The 16,036-nt window shown below is 45.4% G+C and overlaps 1 protein-coding gene across 1 annotated transcript in view; it reads right to left on the bottom strand.

Annotated features, from left to right (window-relative positions):
* Positions 1 to 3,089: 3,089 nt before the first annotated feature.
* The window catches only part of LOC119169279 (cell adhesion molecule Dscam1), a 160,555-nt gene continuing 147,608 nt past the window's right edge, over positions 3,090 to 16,036 (bottom strand). Inside the window, exons 19-27 of the mRNA XM_075879613.1 lie at positions 14,321 to 14,425; positions 11,812 to 12,003; positions 10,407 to 10,703; positions 9,764 to 9,943; positions 7,861 to 8,004; positions 4,356 to 4,404; positions 4,104 to 4,188; positions 3,951 to 4,032; positions 3,090 to 3,228 (exon numbers count right to left, since the gene is read on the bottom strand). Coding sequence (XP_075735728.1) covers positions 4,110 to 4,188; positions 4,356 to 4,404; positions 7,861 to 8,004; positions 9,764 to 9,943; positions 10,407 to 10,703; positions 11,812 to 12,003; positions 14,321 to 14,425 — 1,046 coding nt within the window. The 3' untranslated portion in view covers positions 3,090 to 3,228; positions 3,951 to 4,032; positions 4,104 to 4,109. The remainder of the gene's footprint in view (positions 3,229 to 3,950; positions 4,033 to 4,103; positions 4,189 to 4,355; positions 4,405 to 7,860; positions 8,005 to 9,763; positions 9,944 to 10,406; positions 10,704 to 11,811; positions 12,004 to 14,320; positions 14,426 to 16,036) is intronic.

Here is a 16,036-nt window from a genome sequence, read left to right as displayed (position 1 = left end):
CAGCAAGCAATGCTGTACAGGAGGTGTTGTACAGGAGGCGTTGGATGTACTCTGATATCGGCGAACAGAGCGTCGGCTGTCGATAACCTGATCCACAGCAACGCGCATCGACATTTATACATGCGGCGTCGAACATTCGAGCGTTATCACTGGTGACCGAGCTTGTTCCAGAATAAACTCAGCTGTTCGCGTTTGCACGCTCGGTCCACACAGATAATCCGAAACCTATCTAGAATGCCCTATAAAACATTCTTGTGCGGATCACGCACGGCGGTATCTACACGATCTACACGCTGGCAATTTAATATATAGAAAGTAGGATGTGTGGCAGTACGATTATCAGCAAATTCATTTTGGTGACAAGTCGAGCTGCATGGATAGACGCGACTTTACACAAAAACAGTGTTTCCCACATAGACAGCAGCGCTGCATAAATGAGAATAATTACCGTCCGCACACGAAGATGAGGCATACCTGGTTTTGTTGGCCCTATATACCGCTTCGCTGACGTCGATCCCAAACAGTTGAGAACGCCACTTTAAAATGTTCACGGCTCGGTGTCAGTCCCTTGCGACAGATTGCGCGTTAGGAGTCGTAGGTTCGTTTCCCTATAAAGGGCACATGTCTCTGCCATGGTACGCGGCTTCAGCTTCGAGCAGACGGTGAGTAGCAGACGAGGTGCATGGAAGCTACGTAGAGGGTGTCCCTGTATACTTGGTCTTTGTTCCGGACACCATGCTGGAGCTGGCACAGTTTGCAGGTTTTCGTCGCTTCTTGTCACCTGCTGCGCCCTACGCGCCTGCTGCACCTATACTCACTTGCAGCCTTGCGACCCCTTGCGGAAACGTCGGTTTTTCGTATTTTGTGTCTATCGCATGCACTAAGCTTTGCATTTGTGGCGAAACTGATGACGATTCACTTGATGAGAGATAATTTTCCTTTTACCATGCAGGTAACGTCCCCATGCATCCCACAGATCCCTCTAAATGACGGCTATCATGCTTTGACGTAATATAGTAAAGCCAACTCATTAAAAAAAACCGAGGTACACATCTTAAAAAAAGAGATAACAAAATACACGCATTCATCGGGAAATTCCAGCGCTCAGCTGTGGTGACTGGTATTTTACGATAATTGTGCTCCCACATGAAAAATACACATGTTTTAGCAGGCCTGGCGTTTTTTTAGCAGGATTTCATTCTTAAAGGGCACTGACAAACCAATTTGGCTTCCCGTTTTTTTTAAAGCAATATGTTACTGAAGAGCTGTTAGTCATAACATGGTGCATTGTTTGCTGCAGATTGTAACATAATTAATGACAGGTTTCCTATTACCAATCAGTTTCAGTTTCAGTGTGAGTGAGCTTCAAAAACGACAAGCCGCCGAATGTAGCTATATCACTACATAGCATGTGCAACTTTCAATCACATCAGCAGATAGCAATGTGGTGCACTTCCACACGGTCATCATCAAGAAGTCATTTCGAAGAGGAAATGGGGCAGCAGTGTCGCCAAACACCACTTTCAGCACGTACGACATGGTTATAAAGTAGCGAGCAGCTACCGACGTGGCAAAAGAAAAAAAAATGACGGCTCCGATATTATCATACCTTGTGGCAACGTGGTCAAGTAAGAAAAGTAGGGGGTCTTCAAGAGTGGCCTTTAAGGATGTCAATAGCACGAGGGAGTCGATCGCTTGTGCAATCTTCAAAAACAATTTAAAGTGACTTCCAAGCTATATTGAGATTTTGCAGATGGTATGCGTATGTTCACAGCAATTGACCCTGCCGGCATTGTCGGCTAAGAACTTTTGTGTCAGTACCCTTTTCATATATGATCATTGACATATCAGGAAAAAAAAAACGACCAACAAATTGCGGCTGTATGAGTAGGTAATGCCAGCATGTTTTCTGCCAACTTCTCCAAGCCACAGAGTTGGTTTCTTGTTTCCTTTATCGCGATTGCAATGTAACTGCCGCATTTACTTTAGGCTCTGTGTAGCGTTTCCCAAGAACACAAAAACAAAACACGTAGCAAAATATTTTATTAAAGTTTATTTTCTTCTATGTACACATTTACAAACTCACGATAACATACGCTGCTTTCCTTCCAGGTAGTCGCCCACTTTTGGAAAGCACCAGTGCGCAGTGTATTAACACGACAGTACAGGAATAAGGAGCCCCACAACAATGCTTAAACATAGTGCACGTGACAGTGAATACGCAGGCGACTTCATCGTGCGCAATAGGTAGTAAAGATAAGAGAAACCTATGTTTTGTGCCCGTAATTTAGTCGCGTTTTCCAGTCGTCCCTCTCTCAGGAATTTCTTATCCGTCATTTTGTTGATGTGAGAAAGGAACATTGGTAATCAAATATCACAGTTTACGAGTGCTCTCAAGAGTTTATTTTCGAAAATATTACGTCACTATGCCCTCAACGAGCTACGTGCGGTACACTCACTCCTGCTGCAGTGTGGCTTGCCTTTCGAGCGACCAAGTACTTTCAGTCAAATGTTGCCCGACTGCGAAGGGGGAAAAAGGCATGCAGCACACTGAACATGTTAAACCTGTCCGTAGAAGGCATACGCAGAATCAAAGACTTTGCCGTGAGTGGTAGTCTTACTGATGCGATTTAGTGACCGTAGTTTTTGGTACAGTCCACCTAACCTGATTCAGTGCCGTGTTGTACTAAATGATGATGAAAAAGTTATCACCAAAAGCACAGTCATCGCCAGTAAGCTTTCCTTTTGGTCGGCAGAACAGGAAGGGACCCTGAAACGCTTGTCGCAATTTCTACTTGAAGAAACAGCCACAAGATGTCCCCACTTTCAACGTTTACCTTCAACGTTTAGGGTCATTCCTTAAACTCTTGTACCCATCCAGTTCCGCACATTGCTCGAAGTGTATATTTTATACCTATCTGCCTCGAATCAAGTGAATACTCCTCTGCACCACTGCATCCCTTTACTCTCTTGCCCCTGTTTATGTCAACCATGGTTTAAATGGTGGAGTATTCATCCCGATAAAGGGAAGTACAATTTGTTGCTCTCATATAATTCTAGCAGCAAAAGAGTCATCATTGGCATTGGAGATCAGGCTAAGCAACTCCTTATGGCAGTGAAATCCAAAATTTGATCTTCCGCACGACCATGCTCGACAACCATTGAGGCTCGATGTGCTGTTGCGTTGAGCTGGGGTCGCAGTGTTCACTTGGTTCCAAATGTACCAAGCTGGGGACAGAAAACACATTTGTTAACCGCCTCTGCATTCCAAGTAACTGTTGTGTTCATCAAAGGTTTCAACGACCACGAGAGCATAACAGGACGACTTCTCTAGAGGCCACTATGTCACGAATAGAAAATATTAGGCTTTTCATTATTGTAGAAATTTATTCAGCAATTGTTAGAGATAGAGACTATAAAGACACTCTTAGCGAATTTTCATCGTCACTGTCGCCGTCATGTCCAGGATACTCATATGTATATGTAAGTAAAAGCCCCCCAAAAAATAAATCAGAAGGACACATTTTCGAAGTGCCCCACTGGCATTCGGACCTGTGACCAATTACTCCAGAGCCGGAGACAGGCATCCACTTTTTTTGTTGTTGTTGAAGCAGCTTACCATCTCTCTAGTCTGGTTGTATCCGTGCAACTGCATTCATTATGTTAAATGGCTACGTACGATGTCTTCATGAGACGCATCAAAGAGTTCCAGATATAAATCAATATTGATCCTTCATAAAAACACATAAAATGTTGATTGCAAAAGTGTGATAATTACGACAAGATGGTAATTAAATAAAAATATGCAGCTGACACTTCAGATGTCGATACACTTAAGATAGCGCCGTCTTTTTATTAAAGTAAAGACTGCACACTTTGAAGCAGTTATCGTTTAGTAGCATTACACGAGACGGCAAGGAACGTTTGCAAATATATATATCGGTACTTACTGATACTGAGCAGACAAGAGGCCATTATTCTCTGGCAAGACTGCTCGCAATATGTCCTTCAACACAATGGTATTACGGCAACCTGTAATACGAATGGTACATGTCGAGGTCCAGCTTCAGTTTGAAAAAGAAGAGCACATCTCTAGAACTTACCGCACGTCATAACCTGTGCATCTCGTCCTCCTCGAACACTTTAGATTTGCTCGAGACATAGAAAAGCTGAGACCCATCTCGACTCCTGCAAAATTTCAAAAGCAAGTCTGTTTTACCCGTAATGTATCCCTTCCTCGTTTATTTTTATCATTTTTTCGCAAAGTTGGACAATAATTTTGGTTCCCATGTGAGTGGTTGTGTTTTTAATTTGACTACAGATATCCCGATGCTAAAAAAAGAGAAAATACTTACATGCCCGTAGAAGTCTTAGACTTTCGAGACTGGATTGCTATCTGTTCCACTGAAAGAGAGAAAAGAAAAAAGAAATAAAACAAGAATGCAAATCATTTTTACATTGATTGATCCGGATGAATTGTGTTAGAGTTCTTTGTGAAGAAAACACGATAGCGACTTTCTAATAAATATGAAGACTTGCTAAAACGACTTCCTTCCTAAATGACTTCCTAACAAACAATAGAGCTCGATACGCTTGCCACGCTTCAAATACGGTCACATGCTCTATAGTATCTTATAGTGCATTGAATAAGCGTTATTGTTCTTATACAGTGTACACACCGCACGAAGCCATCATTCAGCTTATTCTGCATTCACAGAAACAGCTTACGACAGACTTGTTCGCAAGAGCAATGTTCAGTTGGCCGTTACGCTGCACATACCATCACAAAAACCAGCTGGCTAATCAGAATGAGCCCTTGCAAACAAAATACTTTGCGTTTTCAGCCCCAGTACTGCAAACTCGTGTCCAATACTAAGAGACCTCACGCAATTATACGTCCAACTAGAGGGTCATTATTGTGCAGTTGTCTCGTTATCACACCCATAGTTGCACAGCCAATGATAAACCATTCAGATGATGTCTTTAAGCAAGAGAAGTTTCACGAATATGAGCAAATCATAGTGTGCATATTGTTCACTATATGACTATGACGAATGCACAATGTATTTTTGGCGATATCACGCGGTTACGTGAAAAATCGGGAGACCCTTAAGCTTCTTTAAGAGTTGAACGCGATAGGAAAATCTGGCCCCTAGTGCACCCTTCAATCGCTAAGTACATACTTATTATTTGTTACACACACGCATGCACACAAACGCGCACACACACGCAAGCGCGACGTATCTATAGTAATGCAGTGACTGTGCAGCGTGGCCACTTCCCTCTGCTAGAACGGCGCTTGGCTGTAGTCGAGACACGTTTTTCACAATGTCTCACAGACGGCACAACCATACACATTCACGCGCGCGCGTGCGAAGGGTACTGTCGGCGTCAAATGAGACCCAAAAAGCGGCAAGCCTTTGCGATAGTGCAGCGCGAGCCGTCTAGTAACTTATCATCACTGACAGGCGCGCGCATCCTTTTCGGCAGCTTTGCGCATAGATGCGCGCCTGTTCGTAGTGGTAAGTGGACGGCACTCACTATACACCAGAACACAGTCAGCTTATTACTTGCTGCCATATTGAAAAGCGCGTTGCGCCATCTGTTGGAAGCGTGGTGAAGCAACACCCTCAACTGCCACGCGAGCAGACGCTCAGCAAACTAAACGCGACACTTCACAACCCGAGTGCGGGTGTAATCATGTTTCGCGCTGTTCCTGTGTTGTGTTGTAATTTTATGCTGATTTCGCGTGAAACGTCGGGGCGACCTTCCTCGACAGTCCGGAGTACGCTCATTGCAGACTGCGGAAGCAACTTCATCCGGTACGTATTATCCGAATGAAATAAGTGCGAACAGCGTTAACTGCGGCGTGCCTTGGCTGAGACAAAGCAGAATTTGTCCTGTAAGCCGGCGTCAACGTAGCGCTAGAATCTGGGTCCTACTTACGCTCATGCACCGCATGCGTATCAATTGCCAGTACTGCCGGACAGTCGGAACACACACACGTTGCAAAAGTGTCAGCCAGAACAAGATTTTAAAAGGCTACGGTGACGCTGGCCGAAGGCACATGTAGATTCGCTTAGTGACAGTTAAGGCATGTCACAGTTCAACCGAGTCTTAAGCCATGCTTTCCGCGCCGTTCACATCTCTTTTCATCGCGATAGCAGGCCGTTACAGTTGTACTAAACATGCGCGGTTGTGCATGCACGCACGAGTCGTAATACGCATATCCTATTATTGACATGCGGCCTGCGGAAGAGTACGGCAATAGTTTTGTGCTGCATACTACTGGCATACTGCAGGCAAATCGCTGCTGTAAAGTGGAACAGCTAGAGTCGCGCTTGAATAAACGCATTCAGTATGCTTACTCGTACACTTCACTGGGCTCGTAGTTTTTCCTGCTGATTGCGATTATATCATATAGGGTGGCAGAGCTCATCGTATTTTTTTTTCGCTGTGGACGGAAATCCGTGCAATCACAAAATACCGCACCAGCACGATTCCCGCGATGCCCTGTGAACTTCGCAGGCAGTGCTCAGCAATCTCTTCCTCTTGCACTGGTTGTTGTCGCATCAGATGACAGCGCAGTGGTATCCAGAGGACATTTTATAAGCGGGCGCAGCGCAAACAGATTATTTTCGCATTTTAAACTCCCGGAGCCACTGCATGCCATGCTAGCGAGGCGCGCCTTGGCAGTTCCAAACAAATTATGGCGTCTCTGGCAGCGAGGGTATACCACCAAAGGCGCTTGGGCGCGAGATAGGCGTGCTCTCGTCTATACTATCGTGAAGGCTTGCCGCTGTTTGGATTTCATTTGACGCTGATAGTACATACAGGTTTTTAATCTAAAAAAAAGACGCATGGCCTCCAAGATACACACCACGCAAAAGCCATCTTTGTCACAAAGAATCTCACAATGCCTCACAGATGGCAGCACATTATCTAGCGTTTGCTGTTTGCTTCATCAACGTCTCTGAAAAGGCATGATATGTTTTTCGCTAGATGGACATAGTTGTCCATTTTTTTGGAGCTGTTTGAAAGTTTGTGTAAGTTCATAGCGGCGATGGCTGCACTATCACGGCCTTTTTTTAACGTTGCTTAATGGCCTCCCAAATGCGCCTACAAATCCCCGAATGGACTCGTTATCATCATGACACCAGCCGAACAAAATGCGTTGAGGCGACTCCTTCCACTACATGGCATATATGTAGTGTTGTTTCCCAAAACACTGCAAGTAACATTGTAGCTTTGTGGTCAATAAAGAAAGAAAAAAACATTGTAGCTTTGTGGTAGGACACCTGCTTGCCACGCGAACGGCCTGGGTTCGATCCTAAATGGGACAGAGATTTTTATTCTTTATTTTATTTGCTTCTTTTTCAATTTTCCGCTCACAACCAATGGTGCCGACACCGGCGGCGAAATTTCTGTGACATGAGCTCTCTAAACCTATCGCGTTAAAAGCACGAAAGCTCCCCAATGTAATGCTTTCATCGGCGTTGATGTTGATTTGCTATTTGAATTTAGGGCATCCTCCATGCTGAACTCAATGATCTTCAGCATAGACGATGGAGGCACTATACTTGTTTCCCTTACATCAAGATCGCTGTTCCGTTCAAAAGACCACTGACGTATTTAACATCGACTGCTGCAACACTCGTCAACTTTTTCTTCGGGCTATGCTTTTTTTTTAAATTGATTTCTCTGTTACACTGTCTCTTTGAACCTGATTTTGCGTCATCCATTGGACGCGTTTCCTTTACAATATTCAACGACCACATTACCCAATCACTGCATACACTCGCCTTCTATAAAAAAATAGACCTCTCGTAAGAAAACGCTCTTTAACTCGCGTAACTGTACCTGGCCTTTTCTGGGCGTAAGGCACATCGTAAACTCTGTGTGGTACAGCATAAGCTGATGATCCTCGGGATGAGCCACCACCGCAGTACGTCGGTTCGGCGGTGCTCAGCACTTCACTTTTATAACGCTCGCCACACACGCTACCTGCGAGTAAAAAAAAAGAAAAGCCGATTACTACAAATACCACAGCACTCTTTACAGATTCTTATTGTGTTTTTAGCCTCCAACACCCCAGAGAAAATGGGGGGGGATAAACAACAAGAGGGAAGGCAGGGAGGTTAACCAGGCACATGCCCGGTTTGCTACCCTACGCTGGGGGCATAGGAAGGGGGCATACAGATGAGAGAGAGAGGGAAGAGAAGAGAAAGAGAGAGAGAAAAAAAAGGAGGATTGTCAGTCAATCAGCTGGCGCGTATGCAGCGGTGGCACTACACAAAAGTTAAACGTGGTCACATAGGCCTGTAGTCCTCAAAAAGCACAAGACAGCTCTGACTGCTTTTTTAGCCGACGAAAGGCGATGACGGTGTTTCAGTAGCATCTGCACAGAGAGTGGCTGATCGTCCAATTGTCGCAATGCGTCCGAAAGCTTCTGCCTTTCAGAGGCAAATCGAGGGCAATGGCATATCAGATGGTCGATGTCTACTTTGGTGCAGCAGACGTCGCATTCCGCATTGTCGGTCAATCCGATGAGGGTTCTATATGCTTTTGTGAAGGCAACCCCCAACCAAAGGCGACAAAGAAGTGAAGCTTCACGTCGACGAAGTCCGTATGGAGGTCGAAGTTCCAGTCGAGGGTTTACTTGGTATAGTCTCGTATGTCTTATGCTTGGGGTGTTCCACTCCTGCAGACTCAGACTACGTGCCAGGTGACGAAGTTGCTTTGCAGCGTCAGTCCTTGAAAAGGGAATCGGGAGGGTGTGTTCTTCTTGGTGCGATGTGCGAGCCGCGTTGTCTGCGAAATCATTGCCACTGATCCCACAATGGCGGGAAGCCACTGAAACTTGACCTCGTGGCCTGTTTCTGTGACGTGGTGAACAAGCTTGACAACTTCGTAAGTTAATTGTTCATGGTAACCTCGTCGAAGGACTGACTGCATGCTCTGTAGGGCTGGTTTTGAGTCGGAAAACACAGCCCATTTACTCGGTCTTTGGGATTTGATGTACTCTAGGGCGCCACGCAAAGCCGCAAGTTCTGCCGCTGTGGACGTAGTGACATGTGACAGTTTGATTCGCAGAGTGATTCCTCTAGCTGAAATCACCACCGCACCACCAGAACCAGACGCTGTGGTCAGAGAGAATGTGTATACATCGTGCGAGGCATGGCTTTGGGTTATGCTATTTTTCTCAAACAAGGGTGTAGTCATAGATTTTCAAGTTTTGTGCACGTTTTATGTGTATGAGCATACCTTTGTATATATGCACACATAAAATTGACGAAAAAGTTGGAGAGAAGGCTGGCACCAACCCTCCACCGTTCCTCTTCTCCTTGACTTTGCTAGTGTTTTTAAGGTTCCCAGGAGGAAACTGCAGATGAATACGGAAACCTAAAAGTCACCATCCACAACCTGTCACCAGTGACTTCATTGTTTCTTTCTTATTTCATTAGTCTGTTTCAGAATATAGGTTCATAAAGATAGGAGGCGCTGTCTCCTGTTTGTGAAGTGTAAGATGCCTAGAGGAGCATTCCATCAAGTATTCCCAACTCACCCCCCCCCCCCCCCCCCGCATTAACTGTGCGAATCAACTCCACGTCCCTGAACCAGGCGTCAAGCCTCGTTGGCCACACAAACTTGGTCGTTGAATCCATGGACCATGTCAGCTCTCACTCCTACACTTTCTGCATGAATACAATCTGTTCGAGTATCTCTGAGCAAGCTGTTGATGTAGAAAGAAAGCCTAACTCACCCTGTGGCGTGCTTTGTGCAACAGTGCCATCGTCCGTGTGGCGCCGCATCACGCACCAAAGCACCGCCAGCACCACGACGAGCACCAGCACTGAGCTGCCAATGGGCAACGTCACAGTTAGGTGCCGGTAGAAGGACGCCATCTTGGCATCCAGTAACTGTGGCTTGTGTGAAGGCACGTCTGAAACACAAGTAACATATGCGGTTTTAGTCTGACTTAAATAACAACTTAAAAAAGATTCTGTATCTATGACACATTTGGATCGACCTCAAACCTGTTGAAGTGCATGAGCTCTAATTCTAGATAAAGTATTAGTGATTTCGAACGCAAACCCTCAATCACGGGCGTCAGCAGGGAAGCGCAAAAGCGGCACATCATGCTTTCCTACCCCCCTCCCAAACTCACGACATTGCAGCCACCAACCCAAGCCACACCAGCACTTTTGTCTTACTTACCGTTATGCAACAAGGGTTTGCAATCATTCCCCAAGTGAAATATTTTCGACGTTTGTGCCATTAATCGAACATTGTAAAATCGTACCACGGCAGGTGACTAGGAAACATGCTGAACATTTGGCATTTCGAGGCCGGCGTGGCAAGAGTTCACGGTTATAAGTTTCTGCAGAAGCCAGAACGAAACAAACCTCCATCAGGCGTAAGTGTGGCAAAGTTGACCTGAGCCGTGGTGCTGCCGGCATCGTTGTGGGCAACCATGAGCAGCACGTACCAGGACCCCGACTGCAGGTCAGAGAGGACCAGTGGTTCGTCGAGCCTGTAGGGCAGGTGGCTGGACACAAGAGTCCAGTCTGTCTCGGTGCTGCGTCTGTAGTGGACGGTGAAATGGCTGATCGGGCATCCGCCGTGCCACCACGCTTCGGGGTGTAGCCAGGCGGCGCTGGAGTTGCTCGCCACCAAGCGATCTGGCTGCTGGAGCACGGGGCCTACAAAAAGTAACAGGCTGTTATCATGAAAGCACTTCTCCGTGTTTTGGCGGCGAAGCTCCTTAGAGCCTAGCCTTTTTGTCATCCGCGCCAGTCAGGCTTCATGAAACTCAAACCAAAAAACAGAACACCTGCACAATGAAAACATAAACAACAGTGTAAAAACCGATTTTGTGTGCACATCAATCACCTGTGGGACAGCACAATACATGATCACCTGCGCAATCCGTCCATGCGTGTGCCCGTTCGTGCGTCTGTCCATCCATCTGTTCATTCTTTCATACCTGCGTCCCTTCGTTAATCCGTTTGTCCGTGCGTGCGTCCATCTGTCTATCTGTCCATGCATCCGTCCGTTCATATGTCTGTCCATCCGTCCATGCTTCCGTGTGGTCATGCACCTCTCCGTACTTCCATCTGTCTGCCGTTTATCCTAGTCGGCGACTTCGACGTAGATATTATGGACCTTAAAACCTAGCTTCACCCGCTTGTCATCATACACTTCGTGGAGATGCGTTAAATTTTTTTATTTTAAAAAATGATACACACAGCATCATGGGGAGTCTTGCGATGTCCATAAAACATCCTTGTCATTTCTGCGCAAGTAATGCCGGTAAGCTTTTTAGCTTAAGTACTCAATTCTCGATTGTCTTCGTTCTGAAAAGTGTAAAACCTATCATTGAAGTTTCCTGCTTTAAACTGCGAGACAGAAGAAAAGCTTCTTTATAAAACTTCTTTTTCTATCTTCGAGCTTTGCGTTGACGTGTTCATATCTACAGGCAGACTCTGGTTCCATAGGGGAAACTGATTGAGCACGACTCTACGAGAAAACGTTGTTTCACCGGCTTCTGTCTGGTCTTACTAAGACTTTATTATCCATGAAAATAAAATGAGGACAAGAATGTTCATGCGTTTCGACTGCAAGGACATGCGGCTGGCAGATGAACCAATTGAATCCGTGACCAGCATCATGACAGCGCACTCACTAAAATATTGCAAAGGTATGAGTCACCCGAAACGGCAGTGGCCAGAATATATTTGACTGTACAGATCATAAAAGAGCAGTTCAACCAACTGACTTGCTTTAACAGCACTGATGCGTAAAACTTACGGTTTCCTTCAGTGGAGGCGGTGACGACATTCCCTTCGGGCCCACGTCCAACGTCACTGGCTGAGCGCATGCGCAGTTGGTGCCTCGTGCCGCACGCGAGACCGGACAGCGAAAAACTGGTGCGGTCGCCGCCCACTGACTGCTCCCGCCACGAGTGCTCGTCACCTTCTAGTCGCCATGACACGTAGTAATCTGCGCAAGAGGCAGATGTAAAATAAAGATTGGACTTAAGGAACATCAAGAAATATGCTTTAGTTAGAATGCCGGCGCTGAAACGGATGAAGTGGATTTAGGTGACAGTTCAGTGAAGAAGTAGAGAGGGCAATGTAAGAAAATTAGAGGTGCTCACCTCACCGGGTTATTGAAAATTTCACTAGGTTTACGGGCTTCGAAGTTGGTCATAGTGGCTAGTTTTATTGTGAATCATGCGTAACGCGATATAGGGGGGGAGGGGGGAGGAAAGTCGTGGAGACATTCGCGTTTTGCGCAAAACGCTAATGTAACTGAACACTGGGACATAAAGTCATGACGGTTTATGCTTTCCTCACCACGTGCGCAGAACGGCTACCGGTTTTGTTCATTGACGTACTTTACTAGGAGTTGAGAGAAAAAAATGGGGGACCCTTAAGCTTCGCTTTAAGAGTAGAACGCGATAGCGAAATCCGGCCCCTGGTGCACCCTTCAACCGTTCTGTGTATACTTGATTAATTTGTGGGGTTTAACGTCCCAAAACCATTTCTGATTATGAGAGACGCCGTAGTGGAGGGCTCCGGAAATTTTGACCACCTGGGGTTCTTTACGTGCACCCAAATCTGAGTACACGGGCCTAAAACATTTCCGCCTCCATCGGAAATGCAGCCGCCGCAGCCGGACTACTTACTTACTGTGTATACTTATTCATATGTTTTGTTACATACACACGCACGCACTCACTAGATTGGACCAGCGCGCGCTATATTATCGCTAAATGGGCTCCTTTTCATCGTGACACCTGTCGAACAAAATTCGTTGAAGGGGCCCTGAAACACTATTTTAAGTAACCACGGAATGATTTCACTAGAAGGGCTTACTTCCTCACGAATTCAACACTGCAAAAATTTTAAGAATCCGTCCAGTGCGAGTGGAGTTACAAAGGTTTGTCGCATGCTGCAATTGCATTATCTCTTCTATCGTTCCGACGAAAGCGCTGGAAGCTAAGCAGGAAGGGATGGCAGGACAAAACCTACCGCGCCTCGTGACCTTGAGCACTTTTTTCTCGAATGTGCGGATTCTGCAGTGTGATCGCGCGCGCACGCGTGGACAAGTAGCGGCCTCCCGCTGTTATCTCGGTAACTTGATTTTTCGGTCACAGACCATTTTTCGCTCACAACCAACGGGGCCGACGCCGGTGGCGGGTTTTCTGCGACATGAGCTCTATAACCCTATCGCGTTAAAAACAATGGAAAGCAGGCCCCATACTGCACTTTTCTCTCTGTGTTGAGGCAAGCGTAAATATACTTTGTAGCAATACACAAGGTTATAAAAAGTACTCTGGTTTTTATGCGCTTCCTTTTATCCGCAAACGTAGAAAGAGACGTTACGTACTCTTAAGACACTTAAAAACACCGTTTCCGCATCGGTGTTAGAGAATGATAAATGGAGGTGCCGGAATCTTCTTGTTGGGGTTGTGGCTTGAGCGAGTTGGTTCGTGCTTCAAAGAGAGAAAAACAACGGAAAATTCAGACAGACACAAATAGAAGAAGGCGCAGACAGACTCAAGATGAAGAAGGCTTGTGTTGTGCCTTCTTCATCTTGTGTCTGTCTGAAGTTTGCGCTGTGTTTCTCTCTTTTAAGGAATTTTCTTCCTGTTTGAACACTTGCTGCAACCATTTCATTCGGGACATTATGCGTAGGCTTCGTTACTACACACGTAGTTCGGTATTCTTAGTTGAGACTAATGCTCGTTAGGATAAAGGGAAGTTCGCAACTTCCTCACAGAATGTTATAGAGCCTTTCTTTCACGCGTTATTCCACTCGAAAGCTTGCAACATATCAAGCTGCGGATTTTTCAGCTCTCGTGTATGGTGAATGCACTCACTAAATTATTCTCTTCAGATAAAAAATGTCTGAAACACGCCTAGTATTTCCACAGCGATATGTTCGGGCCCTTGCTAATTCCATGCACTGAAGAAGATGCTGGGTGGGCAAATTTGGTGATCACGCTATCGTTCGAACACCACGGTCACTCGATAAAAACAGAATGAGTGGACATGCAGATGCCATGCAATTCCTCAAGGACTTTTTGAATGACGTATGAATGGTATTATAATAACGTTGCATTCCACAGGAAGAGTTTTTTTTTTATCTAAACGCGTGTATATTTCACCTGAACTCATCCTGAAGAATAAGGATATTTCAAATGTTTACCATTTCTTCGCAAATTTACCAAGAAAATAGGTTTCCAGGAACACGCTGCGTATTCGATCGGTAAACCACGCTACTTTCTCAATAATGGAGCAGGCAGGCTTACTCCTTATAGGTGGATCGTCAAATGGGATGGCCGGCCTCTCCCAAGCCAGCGAAACGGTCCGAGCCGAAGTGCCCACAACACGGTATGTTGGCGGTGGAGGGGGATCTGTAACATCAGAGACGCGAAATCTGCTTTGACTCACCTCTATGGTCCACGAAGATGCCGATGTTATATGACCCAAATGAAAAAAAAAGAAGCATTGCTGTTGTTGCATCTTGATTGCAATGGACATTGCACGGACGCATGCAATATGTATAACTATCGTACGCTGCGTGTCTGCGTTTGTGAATCCACTAAATCACATACACAATTTTTTTCCGGCTGTGTGAACATTAAGACCCATGCTCTGTTTTGAAAGCTCGAACCGGGCTATAGATAAATCAGTACTTCAAGAACGTTGTCAAACCCAAGATGTATCAGCATAATTTCCGTGCAAGCAGCATACACTTTGACGAGCGGCAACGTAATCAAACGGTGGCATCTATTTAAACATGTGAAGGACAATTCAAGTGTAGTAATTCCGTTTAAACCAACTCACAAAACTTCTGACGGTATCAAACATTCAAAAGAACGGTTTAACAAATGTTCATGGTTGAATTATTCAACCACCGCAAGAGTTAGTAAATAAAATTATCGATTGTATGCTTTATTATTCTGGCATTCAGTTTTCTTGCATTTTCGTTCTGTTGGACATCACTTTCCTCTTTCGTATCTCCTGACGTAAACTTATTTTAGACGAGAGAAATGACATTCCATCTTAGCATTCTGCAACAGCTGTTAGAATAAAAACGACCGCTTTTTGTATAGAGCTTTTGCTAGGATTGAGCAGCCGTGGGGCATTAAAGATTGTACTCGTTGCGATACAAATGGTTGGAAAGGAATAACGTGAAAAATCGCTTCAATTATTTCTTTTTCCCGTTAATGTTTTCAGCAGTGCTTTGCTATGTTACCACCCTAGGATATGCCTGAAGAAAGCGAGAGGTGATGGGTTAAGACTAAAATTGTATAACGAGAATACATTGCAGCTGTCCTATTTGCACAAGTATATATGTCATTCACAATCAAGATGGGCTGTTTCTGATGGCACTCCTAACTCTTAGTTTCTTGCATTTACACCCTAAGTTCATCCGCGTGCTTAGCTTCCGTACAAATTTATACCGTAACCGAAAACCAGGCAAGGTCTTGGCAAAATTGGGCCTTCCATTTGGTCCTGCTGCAGCTTAAACGTTGGAGACAAGGCTGTGCTCGACAAACTTCGACAGGATACGTCCCGAATGCATATGCGAGATAGACAACATTCTTCGAATTGTCCAGTACTGTACCAAACACGGGCTCACGCCTTCCAGTACAATATCTGTGTGAGATCTAACTCATGTATACATTTTGCAGGATCACAATTCTGGAACTATATATTCTACAAAAGTGCGCAAGGGGAGGCAGAATCTTGGATTGGCAGATGAGATATAAAGCTTCCGGAAATAACGTGATTGGAGCAGGCAAAAAAGAAACTGGGTTAGTGGGCGCAACGTAAAAGAGGCCTTTGCTCTGTGGTGGACGTAATCGAGCTGCTGATGACAGGAAGATTTAAAAAGGCGCATAGGTGGAGTGATTGCTAGGATATGAGCAGGAGGAGGATTAACAACAGAAAAACAAGGGAGGCTAACCAGACACATGCCTTGTTTGCTACCCTAGGCTGGGGGGAATGTGAGTATAAAA

Source organism: Rhipicephalus microplus, chromosome 2 (assembly GCF_043290135.1).
Source record: "Rhipicephalus microplus isolate Deutch F79 chromosome 2, USDA_Rmic, whole genome shotgun sequence".
NCBI lineage: Eukaryota > Metazoa > Arthropoda > Arachnida > Ixodida > Ixodidae > Rhipicephalus > Rhipicephalus microplus.
This window is presented reverse-complemented; position numbering and strand designations above follow the sequence as displayed.